The sequence below is a fragment of the Engraulis encrasicolus genome, chromosome 22 (assembly GCF_034702125.1).
Source record: "Engraulis encrasicolus isolate BLACKSEA-1 chromosome 22, IST_EnEncr_1.0, whole genome shotgun sequence".
In the NCBI taxonomy this organism is placed as follows: Eukaryota; Metazoa; Chordata; class Actinopteri; order Clupeiformes; family Engraulidae; genus Engraulis; species Engraulis encrasicolus.
Window position 1 is genome coordinate 45666863 of NC_085878.1, and position 23673 is coordinate 45690535.

Genomic DNA, 23673 nt, shown 5'->3' on the forward strand with positions numbered 1-23673 from the left:
GTAATCTGTCACGACAATGTAATCTTTTCCAGCACATTCAAACAGGTCAGCACCTACTTTTTGGTATGGTCTGTCGGGCACTGTGTGCGGTTTGAGTGGTTCAGCTGGATTGCGTGGTCGATATTTCAGACATATTTTACAACCAGACACTTCATTTGAGATGTGTTGATTTAGCTGTGGCCAGTACATCACCTCACGAGCTCTCTTACGACACTTTTCAATTCCAAGATGTCCTGCATGAATTCTCTTGAGCATGTCATGTCGTAGACTCTTTGGAATGACAATCCTGCTGCCCTTGTAGATGAGGTCATCGACTATAGACAACTCTGCTCTGCAATCCCAGTATTCTGTGATGTCGGGTGAACAATTTTGTTTTGTGTTGGGCCATCCATCTTTAATGATTTGGCGTAATCTTTTCAATGTTTCATCTTTGTTTGTCTCTGTCTTTATCAGTTCCATCTTGGTATCAGAAACAGGTAAGGCACTTGTGATCATGTCCACATAAGCATTCACATCATCATTCACGTTACTGCTCACCGGTTCCTTTGGGTCAACTGCTCTTGACAAGGTGTCGGCTGTGTACATCAGCTTGCCTGGTGTATACGTCACTGTCAATGAGTAGCGTTGAAGGCGAATCATCATTCTCTGGATTCTCAGTGGACAGTCATTGAGTGGTTTTTTAAACAGTGCAATTAATGGCTTATGATCAGTTTCGACACTTACTTCCTGTCCTGATATGAACTGGTGAAATCTCTCGCATGCGTAAGTTATGCTCAAAAGCTCCTTCTCAATTTGTGCATAACGCGTCTCCGCGTCTGTCATAGAGCGCGATGCATATGCAATGGGTTGCCATTCATCATACAGCTGCAGGAGAACAGCTCCTAGACCACTTTGTGATGCATCGGACGAGATCTTGATGGGCTTTGCTGGATCATAGAATCTCAGTACCGGTTCAAGTGTAAGCTGTGTCTTCAGGTCTTTCCATGCTTTTTCATGTTCATGACTCCACTCCCACTCTGTTTTCTTTTCAGTTAGCTGTCTCAACGGTGCCATGCGTTCAGATAGATTAGGTATAAACTTTCCCATGTAGTTTACCATTCCATTGAATCTCTGCACATCTTTTTTGCATTGTGGCCTTGGCATGTTTTCTATTGCTGTCACTTTTCGGGGATCAGGCCTAACTCCCTCACTGCTCAGTATATCTCCAACAAATGTCAGTTCTTTCCCAGCTGGCATTTCTCTTTGTTCAATTTCAGGTTTGCTTTTCTTGTCGCCTCTAGGACACTTTTCAGCCTCTGATCGTGCTCAGCTTTTGTACTTCCCCACACGATTATGTCATCCATGGAGGTGTCTACACCTTCCAAGTGCTCATAGATCATATGAATTGTCTTGTGATACACTTCAGGCGCTGAGGCTATGCCAAATGGTAATCTCAAAAATCGGTATCTGCCAAAAGGACTGTTAAACGTGCACAATTTTGAGCTTGCACTGTCCAATTTCAGTTGCCAAAATCCCGAAGATGCATCTAACTTGCTAAAGTATTGTGCATTGGCGAACTGTGACATTATTTCTTCTCTTGTGGGTAATTTGAAATGTTCACGCTTTATAGCTCTGTTCAAATTTCTCGGGTCCAAACACACTCTCGGCTTGCCATTCTTTTTGTTCACAATGACCAGAGAACTCACCCAGTCAGTTGGTTCGTCTATTCTCTCGATCACTTCCAGCCTTTCCATCCTGTCCAATTCATCTTTCATGGGCTTTTGAAGAGCAAATGGCACTTTTCGGCATGGATTTATGACTGGTGGCACTGTCTTGTCAACTTGGATCGTGTGCTCTCCGGGAAGACAGCCTAGACCCTGAAACAGATCCTTGTAATCTTCCATCAGTTCATCATATTTTGTATTTGCATTTTCCACTGCTAGCACTCTCTTTACTAGATTCAGTCTCTCACAGGCAGCTAATCCTAATATGGTCTGCACATTTCCAGCCGCTACTATGAACGCCAGTGTATGCTCTTTCTCTTTGTGTGTCACTTTGACCATGCATTTTCCTTTAACAGGTATTGCTGCGCCGGAATATCCACTCACTTTCACTTTTGTTGCATGTAATTTTGGTCTGGGTCTGATTTTGTTAAACACAGTCTCTGAAATCACATTTGCTTGTGCTCCTGTGTCTAATTTCATCACAATGTTTGTGTCATTCACTTTTAGGTTCAGCATCCAATCTTTCTTGTCTGTATTTTCTTCTGTTACTACATCCACATAGAATTCCTCAGAGTCACTCTCATTCACTGTATGCACTTTGCTTTGTTGTACCTGACTCTTGCACTGCCTTGCATAATGGTTCTTTCTGTTGCAATTATTACACACTTTACCATACGCGGGGCATTTCTTGGGAGGATGCTGCGTGCCACATCGACTACATGCGTTTGCTTGCACGTCTCTGTGCGCCGGTTTCGTTTCACGATTAACGTCGGGAGCGCCGCTTTTCTTCCTGACTGCTCCTCGTTCTTCTCTCCTCACTGCGTCAACGTTGCAACTCTCGCTGACCAGTGCTTTTGCTTGCGTTCTGACTGTTTCCGCTGCTCTACACAGAGTTAGTGCTTTAGTTAGATCCAAATTTTCCTCTCTCAGTAGCCTTTCTCGCAGAACGTTATCTGGAATTCCGCAAACAAGCCTGTCTTTTATCAACGAGTCTGTCAGCCCTCCAAATTCACACGTCTTGCTTCTGTTCCTCAATTCGGTTACATACTGATCAATGGTTTCTCCCGTTTTCTGAACACATGTAAAGAATCTGTGCCTCTCAAACGTGACGTTTCTTTTTGGAATACAGTAATCCTCAAACTTCTGTAGTATTTTGTCCAGTTTCATTTTGTCATCATCATTATCAAACTTAACCCCTTAATGCACGCCGTACCTCCTGTGGCACACTGTAATAGACATTGAAAGTTAACTACTATAGTACTACACTACTTTGACAGTGCACATTGCCTTTGATGATACATTATGACATGGTCATTGACATCCTGCTAACAGCTAATTTATAAAAGGGGCCGTGTCTTACTGGGTTAAAGGTGTTATAGACCTCAAGTGCATCTTCGCCCACTACATGTAAAAATACGGATGCCTTCACTTTTGGAGGTTTATCGTCGGCACCAATAGCTGATACATACAATTGAAATCGTTGCTTAAACTTTCTCCAATTCTCAGCCACATTACCTGTCAGCAGCAGATTAGGTGGTGGTTGTAGCGCTTGCATCTTTGCTTTTGTTATGCTCTTTTTCTCCCGCGGAAAACAGGCTAACAATCCTTGGTTGACTTAGCTGGCTATGTTCTCTGTCCGGACTAGCATCAGACGTTTTCAGTCAATCCTCTTCAACTTGCCGTTAATTTTGAAGTTTCTCCCCAAGTCCATCTTCTGACACCATGTTTCGTTTGTATTGTGGGTTCTTCAATAAACACACCGGTACTTGAAGAGAACGGCCTTTATAGTAAATTGGTTGCACTTCACATTACAGGCGTACACAATTGTGTTACAACTACATTGTACTGCTCTGAACACTGTATGTTCTAACACTAGGCTTTTATACAATGCACGGGCGCCACCTATCTAGCACATAGGGAATTACACCATTCAGGATGACCAATCACAGGTTCATATCATTACATAATCCCATGCGAAAACACAAGTCATTCAGGTCAAGCCAGTCGGACCTCGCACCGAATCCCACGGCCTTGATATTTAATTTACCATTCTCCTTTATCTGAAATCCCAGGAACTGCTTGTCCTCCTCCGTGGCAATTGGGACTACTTTACGCCTGCGAAGATGTTGGATGAGTGATGCACGCGCCATCTCTCGCACTGCAGCGTCGCTGTTGTTGAGCATATTAAGGAGATGACTTGTTCTAGTGGCCATATATACCCACTCCACATTTGTAACACCCAGCCCTCCGTCCTTTTGAGACTGAAAGATGATGTCCCTAGTTGAGTGAGTGTTGACGCCAAACCACTTCCTAACCAACTGTACCGTCTTATTGTTGAGTTGAGTTAGTGTCTTCTGCGGTAGGCTATATGAACGTTGGCGAATAGGTGTTGAATTTTTGCCAGAGCGATTTCTCTAATGGCCTGTAGCTTCATTGTGATGGGTAGAGGGCTAGAGTCTATCAGATCAAGTCTGTTGGTGTATTCATATGTAAGCTCCGCCAGCTGTTCTTGCCAGTCACCAGCTACGTTGAACTTATGGCCAAGGTAGGGATATGTTTCGTGGCGTGAGTAGACTCGAATTGGTTGCTGGAATACTGTAAATGCTGGTGGCTTGTCAGATTTTGCTGCATACCAGCGGTTTCCTCCACTGCGTCTCTCGTAAAAGGTAGCGCATTTTGCTGGCTTTACCTCCAGTCTAGACCACTGTAAGAAAGTCTCTGTGCGCATGAGCATTTGCTGGATGACAGCCTCGTCTCTTGATGCAAGTTGGACATCATCTGCGTACCCTTGGACCGGATTTGGAGAGCGCGCCCCCACCGGCGCGCACTGTTGTATCCATTTTAGCCAGCTATTTAAGGCCAGGATGAAGTTAACTGCACTCCACGGGCACCCTGTCTTAATTCCAATTTTCAGGGGAATTGGATCTGTCAGGGTGTTGTTGCATATGACTTGGATGAATGAGTTGCTGTATACATCCATTATGAGGTCTGCATATGTTTGTGGATGGTTTATTTATTTGAGTGCGTGCAGCATTACAGTATGTGGTAAAGTGCCAAAGGCATCTCTAAAGTCCAGGAACACTGCATAAAACTTGCTGGAATCATGCTTAAAGTCATCTATTCCTGTCTTTAAACAAAAGACGTGTTCATTCATTCCCTGTCTATTGATGTAGGCCTTTTGGCAGGCAGACAGGGATTTCGTTTTCTGTAAGCCACGGTAGAATGCGGGCCAGTAGGCATTTCATAAACAATTTGTAGACCGTTGGTAGGAGTGAAATATCTCTCCATGTGGATGGATCGTCGGGGATGTTGTCTTTTTTGGGGATCCGATGTATTAATGCCCCTTTCCAGGAATCGGGAACTTTGCCATTAATTAAACATGCATTGAAAATATTGGTGAGGGCCGGGCATGAAGCTTGTTTGGTGGCTTTTATAGTTTCATAAGTTAAGCCATCGTAGCCACTCGCTTTATTGTTAGGGAGATTGCGCATTATTTTTTCCACCTCTGTCTCTGTGAAGGCTTGTATCTGAAGTTCACAGTCAGCCATTGTACTGCTATAGGTAAATTGGCGTTGCCACGGTCTATCTTGTAGGCCTATGGGGCACCTAAGTCACGCCTTTCTACTTCCGATCTATGGGGCTGGAGCGCTCAAAATTTTGAGTGCAAGTTAATGGAGCGAGTAAAGCTAAATCCTCATCCCGTTTGGCATGTGCTCCGGATTTCACATATGATGTCAGTGAATTTGAAAGGTTTGGATTTGCGTCGTAAGACCACTCGTTTTCGGCACGCAAGAAACGTTATTTTAGCTTTTGTGCAAAACTGTGTTGGAGACTACACGTGCGCCTCGCATATCTGACGTGAACCGAGGCACAGCCAACCCTACCGCTGCACCGTGGCTTAAGTGGCTGCACGTCGGACATGCGACGTCTGTTGTGTAGTCCAAATAATTACATATTTTTGCACACACACAACTCAAAAATCACTTGCCAAGTGAAGTCAACAAGCACACCATTGGTTGTTATTAATTCTGAGGCACAGCATATGTGTGATCGACGGGGAAATGCGAGGTGGGTCGGAAAATAGCTTTGATCAGTCCATTACAGCCCAGTCAAAAGTTTTTGCGTTGCTAGCCCCATAAGCCGCCCGGAAGGGGTGGAGACTTAGGTGCCCCATTGGCGCATGATCCGCCTTATTGCATTTATCCGTGTAGTATTGTTGGACCAGTTCAACATTATTGGCTGCTGGGGGTGGATTCGGATATGTGCTATTGTTCAGAATTATATCAATGGCTTTTGTTCTTCGATGTTCCATAGGTAAGAAAGTTTGTCTCTTCCCACCTGTTTTGGGTGTTGACGTGCAGCCCTCCTGTTGGTGAGTTGCGGTTGAATGACATCCCGAATGAAGCGCAGCGTCTCTATCCAGCCACGTAAAGGTCAGATTAGACTTCTGCAACTGCGCTCGTCAAAAGTCGCGTGGGAGTGGCCACGAACCAACATTGTATTCATGCATCTGCGAGGTCCGAGGTCTCATTGCGAGCCACATTTGAAATTGCGCGATTAGCCTACTTTCACTACATTGTAAGCACTGCGGTCATTATTAAGCAATGTTGCTTTCTATCCCGGTTAGCTAGGTATTTTCACACAAATTGCAAAGGCAATGCACTGGTATCATTATTTGACATACCCAGTCTGTTTTCACGAACAGAAAATGCAAGCATGTAAAGACAGTTGATTCTGCCCATGTGTGTTTACATTCGGTGGAGGCAGGCGTGCACAGATAGACACGTGGTGTTGCTTGGGCAACACCAAGTTGCCTTTAACAGACAAAAGTGCCCTTTTGAAAGTTCGTTTTTTATTTTTATTTTTAATTATTTTATTCCTTAAATGTAGGGTTAGCGCTGTATTCGATGTTCCCATCATCATTTAGACATAATTGTCAATTAAAATCGCGTGATAATAATGCCCCAAAATGCCTCATGCCCCCTCCAACGGCACACATCTCTCCCTTTGTCAACGTGAGCGCGCTTTAACTGACAGATTCGGAAGCGCGTTGCACAGGCAGCAGTGTGGCGGGCAGCCCCACATGCCGTTCTCCCCTCCAGCCAGGTAACAGTCAATAGCCTATTTATGATGTTGAAAGTTGCGTGTGACTTTGGAAGTGATCTAAAGAGAGCCCTGGCTGTCATAATGAGACTTTGCAAATTGTGCATTTAAGGGTGGTTTATGCCTCGAGATCAGCGTCACTGCATCATGATGCAGTGAGCCGCGCAGTTAACGGAGTGAAGCCCCCCCCATCACGCAGGTACTCTGGGGCACCTCCCCAAAATTGTGTCTCGACGCAGGGAGCGACGGCGTGAAAGGGCGAAAATAGGTCTCTGATTGGTCCTCTCGACCAGCCTGCTCTGTCCTCGAGTCGAGAACAAGCGCTACTTCCTTGTTCTAACCTTCGTCGGTCTACGGACTGTGAGCTCTTCATTAAATAAGTTGCCCGTGCTTTGTTGTTTGATTTATTTACACGAACCAAAGACAACACATGCGCTTGCAAGTTACGACGCTGAAGTTATTTGGACAGTTGAACAGTGGTTCCGAGGTCGAGGAAACATTCCGCTTCGTCCTCGACAAATGAGCCACTTCTTTGTTCCAAACTACCACTGTGGCTGCCAGTGCGATCAAACATGCACGTGATATAAAGATTTAATGTTTCATTTTCATTGTCGTCGAGTCTGTGATGCTAAAAAACAACCGACACGTCTAGTTTACTCTTTGTATTGAAGGCAGTTTGAGCGTGGAATGACATCGCGCAGACCGTGCTTCAAAACAGGGCATAAACCAAAATTAACTGCATCATGGCTGCGACAAGCTCACTCTGTGGCACAAGTAGGAAGCATAACCCGCCCTTTAGGCCCTATCAAATCTACCGCAGAAGAGGTAGCCAAAGTTATGTCAACAATTAACACGTGTAACATGATTGCAAACACCATTATATTAGCCTAATGAATCCAGAAGTTGCTCAAACAGTTCCAGGTCTAAAGATTAATAGAACGTTTGGGAAACAGCAAGAGGATTCATGTATGTTTGGGAAACGTTGGCCTCCTGATGAAATATGCAACGCACCAAATCACATTTGTGACCGACGGCATGGAAAAGAACAGCGGTCACGGCCAGGGAGAAAAAAAATGTTGTGCGTAAATTCCAGCAAATCTGCCACTTATAGCCTTCTGCACAGCACAGCAATAAAAGCAGCAATGTCTTATTCGGGGGGAAACAGGTAGGCTATATAGAGGATTGTGCTTGACACCTCCAGAAAAGTGTAGCCTACACGGATAAAACCTCCGACCCAAAGTAGCAGTTTTCGTGTAATAATCCTTCTGACAACGTCTTGAAATGCGAGTTAAGCTTTAATATTCGTTTTAACAGTTTGAAAACACACATGGACTAATTAAAATCGGTACTAATGGAGGAAAAATGACCGGAGATGCAGAGTTTTCCAAGTAAGGAATCTGTTAGAATGAATCGCTTCCTGATCACTGCGCTGGAGACACGCATTTAAAGCGACAGTACACTTTTTAGTCCATGCGGTAAATTATGCAGTAGGCATGGTAATCTAATTCTTTTAACTTTCCAACATAATATTCATCATTTAAAAAAATTGAAATGTTTTGTTTAGCGTACTGTGGCATGTTTATTAAAATGTGAAAAAAGTGTGTTGCAGCCGCCAGTTCCACATGCCCCCCACCATCACCCCAGGACCTGCCCCCCAAAATGTCTGTGCACGCCAGTGAGGAACGGTAGTAAAACCGCAGGCATTGTGCCACGAGTGTTCAACTGATGGATTGTTTGTTACTTAGCTTGTAGCTTCGTGTATTGACACACATCTACACACAAGGCATTAATAAAGTTTTTAACAGAATACAGCTCTGCTCTCGCAAACTACTGGCATTGCGCTGCCACAAGAACAGAACAAGGAAGTAGCGAGACGACCAATCATAGCGCCGTTTTGTCTGCGTACTCCGCGTCCGTCCGACGGATAGTTAGAATTTTTTCGAGGCGCTCGACGACGGGCGCAGAGCCTCTGAGAGGGGGGCGTGGACTCGCATAGACAGAAAACGGACGGACGCAGATTCTATGGTGACCGTTGATTGGAAAGTTTTTAAAAAATCCTTTGGGAATACTTTAGTAATGGTAATCCAAATGGCCTTCCATCACTGTGGGAAGTTGTAAATGTCCCGTTCTTGAAGTAAATCCCATTAAGGACACGGATGAGTTTAATCCATTTTTGAGGTGTTTCGCCGCTGAAGACAAAACACTGTCTCGCCTCCAACTGCTTCGTATCTAGAGCTTTCCTGAAAGTTCTCTCATCATTCTGGAATAATATCCATTCATCTGGGGAAAGGGGTCGGATGTATGTGGCGAAGTCTGGCCAGAGGCCTCCTCTGGTGTTCAGCGTCTCAGGGGTGCATCCCAATATGTGACCTTGCCTCCTCCACTTGTGCTTGTCTCCTCGCCCCGCCTCCCGGCCCCTCCTCCGTGGAGAAAACGATTACGTTTCCCAGCTGTCAGCCTCGCCACAACAACTTTTGAGGGACTGTTTTTCATTCACCATCCCAATTGCAAATGAGAAAAAAACTTTACAATTGAGCTTTTGCAAGATATTGAAATATAATGCTGTTGTCAGTGATGTCATCATGACGAGAAGCAAGTGGAGGAGGCAAGTGGAGGAGGCAAGGTCGCATATTAAAACGCACTCCAGGTGTCGGGTCATGGACTCTCCAACTTTGTTGCCTAATTCTGCCGGTAAGTAGCGCAGCTTTTAATGCCACTTTCAAGGTAGCAATGATGCACATTACGAATATGACTGATCACTTCCATACTAACACACACACACACACACACACTTCCACACACACACACACACACACACACACACACACACACACACACACACACACACACACACACACACACACAGAGTATTTTGATTTTTAGAAAATTATTTCCTGACCCACTTGGAATCCCTTCAGGGCTTTTATTTGAGAATAACTGTATTAGATGGTCACACATGTGTGATCCTTTCAAGAAAGACTCAGTATCGGTCTGTCCATTTTATGGTGTTTTGTGCTGCCTTAGTTTCGATTCGAGAAGAAATAGCCGATATCACTTTTTAGTCTGATTTCTTTTTGTTGAAAGCAGTTGGGTTCACACTTGACTCTACACAGTCACCATTGATGTTATCACATTGTGCTGATGTTTTATGGGCAATTATGGCCAGCAGGGTTCAAAGATGTCAGGGCTCAAAGATTTCAATGCACCCCCGACATGTTTTCTTTTTTTTCCTGTGCTGTTCTACACTCAAAGAAAGGCCAGTGTATTGCAGAGTGTAGTGTTATTGCAAAAAAACACAACATTTTAGTTATGACTTCTTTTCCCCGTTAGTAGTGACTTGAAAGCAGCGAGCTGAACCTTGTCCCTCAAGGCACGGACATGTTCTATATACTCTGCATAGTGAAGGGGTCTTTGGTTAATATTTTTTGCAATACCACAGTTTGTTGCATAGTCCGGCTGGGTGACATGGCCTAAAATAATAACATATATTCTCCCATATCATTCGATATCAATTTCCTTCCCTTGTGATGTTAACAATATGAAAACATTTATCACAAAAGCGGTCTCTAAAGGTATACTTATCTCAGCTACACTATATCAGCTTCATTTGCTGTAGGCCACTATGCTTCACATTTCATACAGAGGGATGTTGCACAAATGGCCTCAACAGTTTGGCAAAGGGAACACAGCACAAAGATACACATGCCAAGCTTTTGTTATGCCATGTGAATCCCAGTAGTACCAGAGAAATCTGCTGTGCAGAGCAAGCCCCAAGCTTCCCAGGGGAGCTCAACTGCTGAACTGGTAAAGGAAAAGTCTCTTACTCCGACTCCCGTACTTCTGCCTCTTTCAGAAACATTTACACTGAGCCTCTTGGCTTTGGTGTAGCCTTTTAGTTTTCTTCCAACCCTCAAACTGTGGGCAAAGCCAAAAATGACAAAAATGGATAACAACACAAGTCCTCTTCCTTTTGTTGAATAAGACAAAAGCACAAATCTACTGCCTCTCCTTTCTGGCTCCAGGTCATTTCACCTTCCAATGGTGAGAACAAAAGTAACCATGCACTTTTGTACAGAAGCTCTTTTGCTCTTGTGAGAGACTTGTGTTAAAGTGAAACCCCACCTGGAAACTCCCATTGCCGTTGCATTTATGTGCAAGGGCGCAGCCACAAACAGCGCCCCAAGGGAGCAGTACAGCGGGATGATACCATGCTCAGGGTACCTTTAGTCATGGAAGAAGATGGGGGAGATCACTCTCAAATTACTCTTCCCACCAACTGGCAACCTTTGGGCTACAAGTCTGACGCCCTAACTGCTTACCCATGACTGCTCTCAGTGCTATACAACTTTTGATTGATTCTCGTGCAGCCCCGGCTGCAGAACCAAGTTGTTGGATGGACATTTGATGGAGTATGGGGGGGGCACCTTGGCGGGGGGTATGGGGGTCCTCCCCCAGAAAATTTTGTATTTCTTAGATGCAATTTCCTGCATTTTAACCAAATTGTGGGCTCAGTTTCAGCTCTATACGGAACAGTACTTTTGTTTCTACATACGGGACAATCCCATTATTTCAAGGGATCACTGTTCACTTATTATTTCACATTTAGGTCTACTGACAATGTCTAAATAGGGTAGCCTATTCATTTATTTCTTTATTAGGGCTATGGCGGTTAAGCACTGGTGGCATTTTATCTTATACTTAATATTTACTGTATTCAGAAAAAATACTCATTTGTTGCATATAAATGCCCTCCGGTGGCGCCGGCCCTGTTCTCATGTACGTGTACTAAGGCTCCTTCTATGGTCTTTCAGTGCCTAAGTAGCAGAGATTTTCTTCAGCCCATGACTCCCATCACTGTCGACCCGGCACAAGCCAACTTACAAGATGAATTAACATTCTCAAGACAACCCAAATAGTCTGTAGGGAGTCTGTAGGGGAAAACTTGACTAGTAATAAGTCAAGTCAATATGTATTAAGGAATAAGTTAAAATCATGTTATTGAATGACTTGTATAGTGCCATTGTATATACCCTGCCTTGTTAGTTGTATTTAACTCTTAAGACACAGCCCTTGCAAATGTACCCAAACATCTGTAAAGTTGGTGTTACCAGAATAGCAACGGCCAATTTGTACTGTATTACTAAATGCCCTGCAGTCATAATAGGGCAATGTTACTTGAGGGTTTTTTTTGTCTGATTATTACAGAGTTACACACAGCCACACAGAGCTCTCTCTCTCTCTCTCTCTCTCTCTCTCTCTCTCTCTCTCTCTCTCTCTGTTGTGTGTACTGTATGTGTGTGAGCATGAGCCTGAAGACTACTAATAACGTTTTCTCCGTGGAAATGCAGTAGTTTTACAATGGCTGTTCGATCCACAGTTACTCACTCTCACAGTTAATTTTTCTTCTCTCTAGGTTCGTCTCAGTTCGACTCATTTAGAACAGTTGAGCTATGTCCTAGAAAGAGATATACGTTCGGGCCTCCTTCTTCCACCAGGTCCAACACTGATTTAATATTTCGCGGTCGAAGTGGAAGGGAAAAGAAGATTGCTCAGTGCATCGGAGGTGTTTTGGCGGTACGCATAAGGATCCACCTTAACTTTATTGCAATTCTGACTACAATAGTTGACAGACTATGTTGTCAAATGTGTTTTTGACATATCATCACCCTCCATTCCAAGTTTTTTTCTAGTCAGTAGGAAAAGCTCTACACATTTACTCTTGTTTTTAATGTTTGTTTTTTTTGTAGGGGAACATATTATCATCAGTGCACAAAAACGATTTGTAGTTATAAATTAGCACTGTTGAGGAGTTCAAACGCGTCGACACATTACAACTGCACTGCATTCTGGCATTCAGATGCTATACAGCATTAGAAAAATTGTGAGAAAAAAAACGTATTGTAGGCAACTCCTAGCCCTACTGAACAGACAGTGAAAGTAGCCACTGTTAGCAGCTCAACACTGGAGGGTGCATTACAAAATATAATAGATACAAAAAGGCTGATCAATTTTAGTCTAAATGTAATTCAGAAATGCAATGATCTCTTCCTGTTGTATCAACAATGTCCGTTTCACTTCGATGTAATGTGCATCACTGCTGTGCTCTGTTGTAATGTCAGATCTGAAGAAAGGCAGAAACCAGGTACTTTAGACTGCTCTCATCTCATTACTTGGCTAAAGCTTACTAAAAGCACCATGTCTTTTCTTTAATTTCAGGATTTAGACCCTGCATATAGTATATATGCAGGGTCGGGATATCATACGTCAAAGTGCCGGGTGTACATAGCAGAAGTATCAAAGTTCTACGAAGGACAGTATTATTGGAAAAATAATTTGGTAAAGGAGACATCTGGCCACACCCGGCTTTTTATTAAAGGTGAGTATACACAGTGGAAATACCAGACTCTTATCAACTTTTAAAGACTTGAAATTAACTGTTTCAGACATACAGTAGGTCTCACCCACTGGTCCCACTCACTCCACATGCTTTCTCTCTTTCTACACACACACACACACACACACACACACACACACACACACACACACACACACACACACACACACACACACACACATATATAAACGTCAGAATGCAATGAGGAGAGAACAGTGACCTATGGCAAGGAACTGGTGCTGAGTATGCCATGGGAGGCCGTAGCTTTGGAGTTTAAGCGCTCCTCAAGATCCCCCAGCGTGGTCCTGTGGAGCAAGTTGAACGCGGGCTTAGAGAGAGGAGCCCGGGGCACGGTGAAGTACAACCATTGGACAGCAGAGAGGATGACTGGAGCTGACGAGGGCACGTACAGATTCCTTGACACCAGAGATTCTCCCATCAGTGGCACCAAGGTCACTGTCGTAGGTAAGCATCATGAATATACTGTATGTAGAATACATTTCCATAGCCTCTTTGTGCAGACACATAAAATCAAATAAATCTTGTTCTGAATTGTTACATTTTATGCAAATTAGCCGCTAGCTCATTAAATATGCACATATTTCGGTGAATTTTCAAAATGTACTTTAGCCAATTTGGATGATACCAGAGTCAAACACAGAGTCATTTTCTTATCAGATGCAAAAGAAATGTAGTACAGAAGAGTGATTATCTGCTGTGGTTTGCCCAGGTGTCATAAAATACCATGTATAGTCCTTAAAAATGCCAAGTTGTTTTCCTAATCCTTGCTTTCATCTTAACTGTGCATGGGATGTAAAGAAACCCCTTTGTAAAAAGTTGCAGTATGTAGTTAGGAGGAGATCTGCCAAGTTAGATTTGTAGGTCCAAGAAAAATCAAGACATTGTGTTATGCTGCCATGATATCAAAGTCAATATGGGCTCTGCCACAATATGGGCTCTGCCACTCTGCCATGGTTGCCCCGTCACAGATGTATTAAGAGCCACCACGTTATGTAAGATAATGTCTGCATACCACCAAGAAGGATGAACCACATCCATCAGGATTAACCATGGACGTAGAGCAGGGGTGTCAAACGTACGACCCGGGGGCCGCATCCGGCCCGCCAGAGGGTTCCATCCGGCCCGGATGTAAAAAAAAAAATAAAAAAAAAAAATATATATATATATATATATATTTTATTATTTTTTTACGTTTTTTTTTTGTCAATGAAATAAACGAAATGCGCAATTACGCCCCTCGGGACAAAATCGAGACCTGCATGACATTAATCCAATGGTCCCTCTGTTATACTGTATATATGTAGTAAAGTGCACATTACACTTTTATTATAAATGGTGAATTTGTTCTGTGACAGGCATTTGATAAAGCTCATATATTATAGACCTCATATATAGAGATAAAATGTTAATACTTCTTATTCGTATTGTATTGGTATTGGTTGTAATTAAATAATAAATATAATTGGATTTGTATTGGTTCCTATTAAGCTGAAACTGGAAACGGGACGTTAGAATGCGTGAAAATACAGGAAATTACATCTAAGAAATACAAAATGTTCTGGAGGAAAACCCCCAGACCCCCTGCAAAATGAACGGTCTCATATTTAATTAATTGACGGTTGGCAATGAAAGGAAATTTTGCATAGGATTATCAGTATTGCATTGCTTTCTACATATTCAACACATTTAAAACGTGATAGTACTGAACACTAATCCTCTGCTTTACGTTTTTTTTGCGATGATGTTACTAATGCGGCCCGCTTGAGGTCCACATGGGTTGTATGCGGCCCCCGGACCGGTTTGACACCCCTGACGTAGAGGAAGCTGTCGGAAATGGATGTTTGGGTGACCAGCCGACGTGAATATTCAGCCTGTGGAGCTCCCGATGGACCGTTCTGGTGGAAACAGGAGAGTTGAGATGCACCTTTAATTCTACTGTGATTTGGACTGCTGTGGTTCTGTGTTTTTTGGATACTATCAGGGTTAGCACCAAAACTTCCCTTTCAGGGAGTTCAGAGAGCTTCCTCTTGCATCCACAGTTAATCCTGTTGGATGTGGTTCATCCTTCTTGGTGGTATGCAGACATTACCTTGGACACCGTGGCTCTTATATATGCCGTGTCCAGTTGTATTCAACAAAAACTCTTTCCTAATGCTGTCTCCGTGACTTCAGGCTGAGAGGGACCACATGGATGACATCTCTTTTCCAATTGTGTTTGTTTTTTTCTCCATGATAAAAGATATAAATAAACAAGTTGACATAACTGATGTCAAACCTGACTGGACAAAGGACGTCCCCATCCCTTTGCTGGAGGCTGAGGTGACGTATGATGGGATGGTCCTCTTCAAAGACGGCCTGGTGACTCCTGAGGCATTCAAGGTCTTCGGGAACCGCATACGACTCCAGGCTACTGACACAGGGTCAACATTCATCCTCATGTCAGTGAGGACTAGTGACGCGGGACGCTACGCCTTCACTGACAGCAGTGGCACTCGGGCTATGGCCTTGACTCTGAAGGAGGGAGAGCACACAGAAGGTCAGCTATGTAGCATGTTCTGCATTGGGTTTTTATATGCGTACTTGCCATGTTTAGATTAAATAGAATATCTAGAATTATGATTATTCACCGTCAAGTTTACATGACGCACTGCCATTTAAATCTGAATTAACCTCTGGGGAGCAGAAGGCATTTCGATTGGACAGAGGATGCACGCTCTGGGTCTTCATGTGTTTGCTCTGAGTCTGTGTCGTTGCCTCTTGCATTATCGCACAGCAACGAGTATGTGTGGAACGACCAGAATTGTTGTAAAAGCTTAAAGTTACACGGTGCAAGATTTTTAGCTGTTTATTTCCAGAATTCATGCTACCCATTCACTATTGTTACTTTTTTCATGAATACTTGCCACCACCATCAAATTCTAAGTATTCGTTATGACTGGAAAAATTGCACTTTTCATACATGAAAAGGGGGATCTTCTCCATGGTCTGCCATTTTGCATTTCCAGAAATAGCCATTGGGCCATGAATGAAAAGATCAAATTTGGCAATAGGCAGCCCAGTTTCAATGAGCAGCATAGTTGCAGTACCTTTTTGACCATTTCCTGCACAGTGTCCTTTTAATTAACAAGATAGTAAATTAATAATAAAGTTATTAAAAATTAAATTGAGTTAATTCTGAATTATGAAATAAAATATGCCATGTAAATGAGACCACTGAATGGATGGGGCTTGACATTGACACCTGCCAATCAACCAAATGGTGATTAAATTCAGATAATCATTTCAGTGTCACTGAAGCCATTTGGCAGGCAGCTTATTCTTGGGTATGATCACATATCGTTGGGTTACAGATGTAACCTTGGTTCTGTGAAGGAAAGAAAGGCTGCCAGACGGCTAGCCCAAGGGGCTGGAATGTAATCCGCGCATGCGCGAGTTCTGAGGTACACTTTATCAAAACTTTATCACGTGAGTGTGCCGCGCTACTGTATACAGTATATAAGTCCCAGCGCGGCATACTTCGTCCTCATAAAAATCCTGAACGTGAAGTCCAGAGCGACGACGAAGTCTGGCAGCCTTTCTTTCCTTCACAGAACCAAGGTTACATCCGTAACCCAACGTTCTGTTTCACTCAAGAAAGGCTGCCAGACGGCTAGCCCAAGGGGCTGGAATATGTATGCCCAAACGTCGCGGCGAACAACCATACGACAATTGAATAAAGACACTGGACAATGCAAGAGTCAAAAACCCTTATTGAATGTCCACATGCCAACAGGGCTAGAGTGACTGGTTAACAGAACTCAAGTGAAACACAGTCAAATATGTGACAATCTGTCACAAGCTTAGAACTGAATTCCCAAAGGATGTGGGAGATAACATGTGAGGTTATAGAACCTTGTGAAGATCGACCCAGCAGGCCACCGGGCAAACTTCTTGTAAAAGGACTCCCTTCAGGAGCGACCATGAGGTGGCAATGCCCCTTGTAGAATGCGCCCTTGTCGCAACCGGAGGCGGGAATCCAGAAAGCTGGTATCTGCCTTATGGTGTCCACCATCCAGTGAGATAGCCTCTGTTTGGAAAGGGCCTTGCCTATTTGCCCCGCACCATGGCCGACCAAGAGCTGGTCCGTCACTTTTATGTCCTTCGTCCGCTCCACATAGCACAGGAGGGCGCACAGAGGGCACAGAGTAGAAAGTGCTGCGTTCCTTTCTGGCTCAGAGTTAGGAGGGCGGTAGGAGTCCAACACAATCGCCTGGTTGAGATTCTGTGTTGAAAGAATCTTCGGCATAAAGTCTGTATTAGGGCGTAGGACCACACCGGTGCCTTCTGGTTGAACATGGAAGTAGTCAGGATGAATGGACAGCGCATGTAGCTCTCCAATACGCTTCGCTGAGGTGATGGCGAGAAGAAAAATCGCCTTCTGAGACAGCCATTTTAGGTCGATACTAGTGTTGCACCGATACCGATACCAGTATCGGCCGGGGCCCCGATACTGCACTAAAATGGTGGTATCGGTATCGGCCGATACCAACAAATAGGGCACCGATACCATTTACAGATGCTCGTATGACTCTTCACAGCCTTGAACGTAGTTATTTTATATCATAGGTATTTAAAAGGTATAAAAAGTTCTACTGGAGTAGGCAGCAGCCTGACAAAGCCATAATAGCAATGATGTTACATCCAAGTAGTAGCCTATATAACTTTTCATATATATAAATTTCAAACAGAGTAGTATCGGTATGGTATCGGTATCGGCCGATACTGCACAGTCAGGTATCGGGTATCGGTATCGGGGCTAAAAAATGGTATCGGTGCAACACTAATCGATACTCCTAACGGGCTCGAATGGGGGCTTCGCCAGAGCACTGAGGACAATGTGGAGCTGCCATGGCGGCACAGATTGAAGCCTCCTTGGGCGCAGTCTTTGAGCTCCTCTCATGAATTGGATAGACAGAGGATTAGCTCCGAGCGTTTTGCCATCTACTCGCTCATGGCAGGCGGATATTGCAGAGAGAAAAACCTTTAGCTTTGAAGGGGACTTGCCTTCACCAAGTTTCTTTTGCAAGAATTCCAGGACTGAAGCTAGAGGGCAGGACCGGGGGCACTCATGCCACTGTTCGCACCATGCCTTGAAGGCTGCCCATCTTTAAGAGTACAAGGCTCTTGTCGATGGGGCCCTAGCACACTGCAAGGTTCTTGTAACTGAGAATAACAACCCCCGAGCGAGGAGGGTGTCCCTTCTAACGGCCAGACCCACAGATTTAGGGCAGCTGGTGTCAGGTGCCACAACTCTCCCCTTGCGCAATGGGAGTTGCCATGGGGTGCTCGAGAGGAGGGTCTGAATCTCTGCAAACCATGGCACCTGGGGGCGAAATGGAGCCATTACGACGACTCTCAGGTTCTCCTTCCTGGTCTTCTCCAGTACAGCAGGAATCATGGAGAGAGGGGGGAAGATCGTCCGCCCCCAGTGGTGCGTCGACTCCCTTGAGGCAAAAGATCGCTGTGTCCCTTCCCAAAATGTACCCAGATCAGATGCACTGTTTCCGGGTGCAATCGCCATTCACTTGGGTGTGGCTTACCCCTTGACAGCAGGTATGCTGCTGTGTTCAGAGTGCCCGGCAGGTGCACTGCTCTGATCTAGTGGAGTCGAGCGCCCGCTTAGAGGAGGAGTTCCCGGGCCATGTTGCGTAACGCCTGGGACCTCAGGCCTCCCTGGCGGTCACATATGCTATGGCCGACATGTTGTCTGTTCGAATTAAGACACTCCTGTTCTGGAGTACTGACAAAAAGTGCCGGAGGGCAAGATATATCGGTCTCAACTCGAGAATATTTATGTGGGTAGTTTTCCAAGGTGGGCGCCACACTCCTACACCATTCAAGACTGCCCTCCAGCCTGACAGCGATGCGTCTGTGGTCAGAACTTTGCGCTGGTAGATTCTGCCTAGTCGTACACCTCTGCACAAATTCTGGGGTATGGCCCACCATTGGAGGGCACATAGGCACACAGGTGGCAGAGGGACAGATTTTCCCCTGTCCAGTACTGGGTGTACTTGGGCAGGTACCGCTTTGCACTGGACTCATATCTAGAAGGCCAAGGCGTACCACCTAGGATGCAGCAGCCATGAGGCCCAGCAACCTCTGACACTGGTGAGCATGCACATTCCTCCGTCCCATGAACTGTGACCGGTATTGTTTCAGGGCAATAACCCTCTGATCCGAGAGACATGCCACCATCGTCAGAGTCCAGTTTCACTCCAAGGAAGGTGATTTGTTGTGAGGGAGGCAGTTGGCTCTTGTCTGAATTGAGAGACAGGCCCAACATTTGCAAATGTTCCATTACCATTGCTGTGTCCTGCCCTGCCTGCTGACTCGCTGACTTACTGGGAAAATTTTTAACCAGTCGTAATTGAGATTGATAATTGACTCTGACTCCCCTCTGACACAGCGGGCTCAAGGCTGTGTCCATGTATTTTGTGAATGGGACAGGCCGAAGGGAAGGACGTTGAACTCAAAAGTTCTGTCCTCCAACGCAATCGGAGAAACTGGCGATGAGCAGGGTGGACTGCAATGTGGAAATAGGCACCTCTGAGGCCTATACTCGTGAACCAATCCCCGCATTGAATCGATTCACAGATTTGTGTCAGTGACAGCATTTGAAATGTAACGGGCGTAAATACTGGTTTAGTGGCCTTAGGTCCCGTATTGCACGGAATCCACCATCTAGTTTCGGAACTAGGAAGTAGCTCAAATAAAAGCCACTCCGCCGTTCGTTGCGACTTAACTCCCTTATTGCTCCTTTCCTTAACAGAGCATTTATCTCCTCTGTAAGGCCAGCTGCCGCTCTGGGTCTGGCTGATGAGAGACAAGAACACCCTTGAACATGGGTGGGCGGCGCCTGAACTGTAGCCGGTAACCAAACCTTACCGTTGAAACAACCCAAGAACTGGGAGAACACATTTCCCACACCTCCAATTGAGTGTGGGAGAAAACGTGCGGCAGGGCCACTTGAATGTCTGGAAGAAGGCTGCGGGGCGGCAGAACTGGTCTGTTGCCATCACGCTGCCGAGGCCTATAAGGCCTAGCAGGGTTTCCAGTGTGCTGCACCCTTGGCAAGGTGCAAAAGGATTTCAAAGACCTTTTTAAACTCCTCCACCAGTCCCTGAGCAGGGGCGGCTGAGAGGTCTTCAATAAGCTCCATCTGGTACAACATGAGTAAGGATGTTGTGTTCATAAGGTGTGCCCCAAAGGACGCATTGTAGAATGACTTTTTCGGCCATTTATCAGTGGTGCGACACTGTTTGTTCGGGCATGGAGGGTCCTTCCCCACAAGAGCTGTAGGAGGGAGGACGAGAGCAGCAATAGAGTCATCCATCGCGAGATAGTTGCCAAAAACCAACGTTATCCGCTCCGTGGATGTTAACAAACTGTGCCCACTGACGCATAGGGGTAGCCGCCTCTGGTTGCTCCCACACAGTTGACATTTCCTTGACAAAGTCCGGGAGGTCAGGGAGGGTGCTTGGCTTGTTAACAGCCTCTCTCCTTCTATTAAACCGAGACGGCTGGGCGTCAGGTATTGCAGGCATCTCCACATCGAGACATTTAACAGCCCAAGACAAGAGTGCGAGGAATTCCTCACCGGAGAAGGCGCTGGGTGTTTCGTTTGAAGCAGATAGGAGGGAAGAGGTCTGAGCTCAAATCAGAATGATGGGGAGATGTTAAGCCATCTATGTATCCAGCATCAAGGTTATCGGATGCTTGCACTGATAGCAGCTCCACACTATCATCAGCACCCTGTGGGGACAGCTGCTGCGGTGACACCCTTGCAGGCTGCACTGAAGGGGCCACCTGGCGCTCTGTGCCTGATGGCGCAGCCTGGTGCTCGGGCCCTAATGGGGCTGCCTGGTGCCCAGGCCCTAGTGGCGCTGTATGGCGCTCAGCCAGCTGCTGCATCAACCACTGTTGAGCGGATGCCAAGGACAAATTTTCCTTCACCAGAGACGCCATTTTATTGCTAGAACATCATAGGTCTCAGACAGTTGCTGAGGAGAGGGTTGAGTAGCTGGTATCGAACCTGAGTCCGTGGACGCCTGGGAGGATGGTGTATTATCTCATGTAGCCTTATTCACCTTACTCAGTAGAGTATGTGATGAGAAGGGGAGACCGCTCTCCCTGCCCTTAAAGCTAGTGCATGCTCAGGGCTCAGACATGTCACACACAGTGTATGTCCATCTTTCACTGGCATTCTACTGTTGCAATTAGAACAGTTCTGGAATCCAGGCATCCTGTTTTTAAAACTTACATTAAAATATATAAATATTATTATCATTATTATTATTATTATTATTACTTCATTATTAAGTATCATTATTATTTCAGTCACACCTTGACTTTAGGCATGAACCTGATAGCACTGTTACTGCCTGGTACCAGATATGGTTCCAGCAGAGGTGCAAGAGATGGTGGGCACTAAGTGTCTCACACTCCAGTAGCAGCACTAATCACCATCGGTACCGACTCTGGTACCAGCGTTGATCTCTCACCGGTACCGAGAATGAGATTGTTGGTACCGAGAGTTGCGCAGCACGAGATCACGTCAGATGATCAGTATAACATGCACGCAAGCAACTCCTTCGATAGAGGGAGAGTGGCGGCAGTTTGTTACACAGGATAATTATTCCACTGCGGAACCACGAGCCCAGCGAGTAACTCCCTCGACAGAGGGAGAGTCGCGGCCGTCCTGCAGGAGAGATCCCACAATAGAATCACAGTGAGCTACTGAACGGCGCCGAAGGTGCCCGTAGCAACATTAGAGATATAGCTAGAGAGATGTCTCTGCAATCTCTTTCCTCCCTAGAGCAAACCACAACAACAGATTACTTACCTCAAGTTGAATTTCAGGTGGATATGCGCCTCGGGGATTCCACGAGAGTAGCTTCACATGCGAAAGCACAAGCTACAGGGAGAAGCCACCGTTACTATAAGCGGCGATAGCACACTTTTGATAAGGTGGGGATAATAGCCTGATAACGATAGCCTGGAGAGAGGCAACAGTAGTCACCAGCTCTCGGACAGCTAACTGCCAGTAGGCACCTCGTTACCAGTATCAATTCGTACCTTATCAGATCGCGTGAGGGATTAAAGAGGACGAAGTATGCCGGGCTGGGACTTATATACTGTGTACAGTAGCGCAGCACACTCACGTGATAAAGTTTTGATATAGTGTACCTCAGAACTCGCGCATGCGCGGATTATATTCCAGCCCCTTGGGCTAGCCGTCTGGCAGCCTTTCTTGAGTGAAACAGTGTAGCCAACAGTGTATTGTATTCTATTGGCTTTTGTACATCACTGTTTGTATATAAATTGAAGAAAAAGCTTACTTACTCAGTTTCTGACTGAGGTGCTGTTAACACATGGTGTTTTAAAGGCTTTTTTTTTTTTAATCCGTTCATGTATTAAATACAACTTGTTGATTAAAAAAAAAAAACAAATTTGGGATTTTAAATGGGATATTTTTAAATCTGGAGTTTTGAAATACACTTTTAAAAATCTGTTTATGTGTTAACGAGAGGTCAAATCCAACAAGTTTTCAAAATGATCCATATATATACATACATGTAACAGCGTCTTATTTTCATCAAAAAAAGCCATGTTAATAACCAGTATCATGATCAAGAACGTAGCACTGACTATTCCTTCTGTTGCTGTCATGTTGAACTGTTCCCTTCTCCCAGAGACAGAGACAGAGACAGAGAGCAAGCCTGCTCATGACCCGCACGGTATAATATATCCCCTCAGCATAACGTTAGGGGTGCTGTTGGGGCTCACCTGCTGCTGCTGGACCTGCTATAAGGTTATGCCTGATGACGACAAGCCAGAGCCGCCAGACGCAGAGGTCTTTCTCCATGTAAGTGCTTTTAGTTTCTAGATCAACATTGGCACATCTATGCTGAAGAAAGGCCTGTTCGGGCCAAATAGCACACACACTCAAAAGAGAAAAAAAACTGCATTGAGTGAGTGTTAAAAAGGACTAGCCTAGAAATCTAGACGCCCCTAGCGACCGCAAATTGAATTTGCTCCCGGGGGCAGTCTAGCGGACCCCGGTCGTTTTGCAAGGCTGAAAGTTATCCGATGACAGGGCCAATCAAATCGCGAGGGGGGCCGGGCTACCTAGTAAACAAGAAACTTTCTAAGAAGAAACGTGGTGGTCGTCCGTGCTACGTACAGCACGAAAGTGTTTACTTAATTTAAAAAGCCTGGATGATAATACATTTCGTGGCTGACATGGATTGATGTAATAATACACCATGAACTTATCGGCAGTGGTGTAGTCTACTTTTTATGGTGGGTAGTAGTCTGTATATTTGAGCATTTTTGAAGTGGGTATACTGTATATATTTGTGCTATTCAAAACAATGGATCAATCAATTTTAAGTGGGTATACTGAAATCCCTA

General features: G+C 45.0%; 1 protein-coding gene across 1 annotated transcript in view; it reads left to right on the plus strand.

The window, feature by feature from the left end:
* The window catches only part of LOC134438513 (uncharacterized), a 59219-nt gene that overhangs the window by 15826 nt on the left and 19720 nt on the right, over positions 1 to 23673 (plus strand). The window contains exons 5-9 of the mRNA XM_063188094.1: positions 12220 to 12380; positions 13023 to 13182; positions 13396 to 13665; positions 15461 to 15757; positions 22953 to 23125. Coding sequence (XP_063044164.1) covers positions 12220 to 12380; positions 13023 to 13182; positions 13396 to 13665; positions 15461 to 15757; positions 22953 to 23125 — 1061 coding nt within the window. The remainder of the gene's footprint in view (positions 1 to 12219; positions 12381 to 13022; positions 13183 to 13395; positions 13666 to 15460; positions 15758 to 22952; positions 23126 to 23673) is intronic.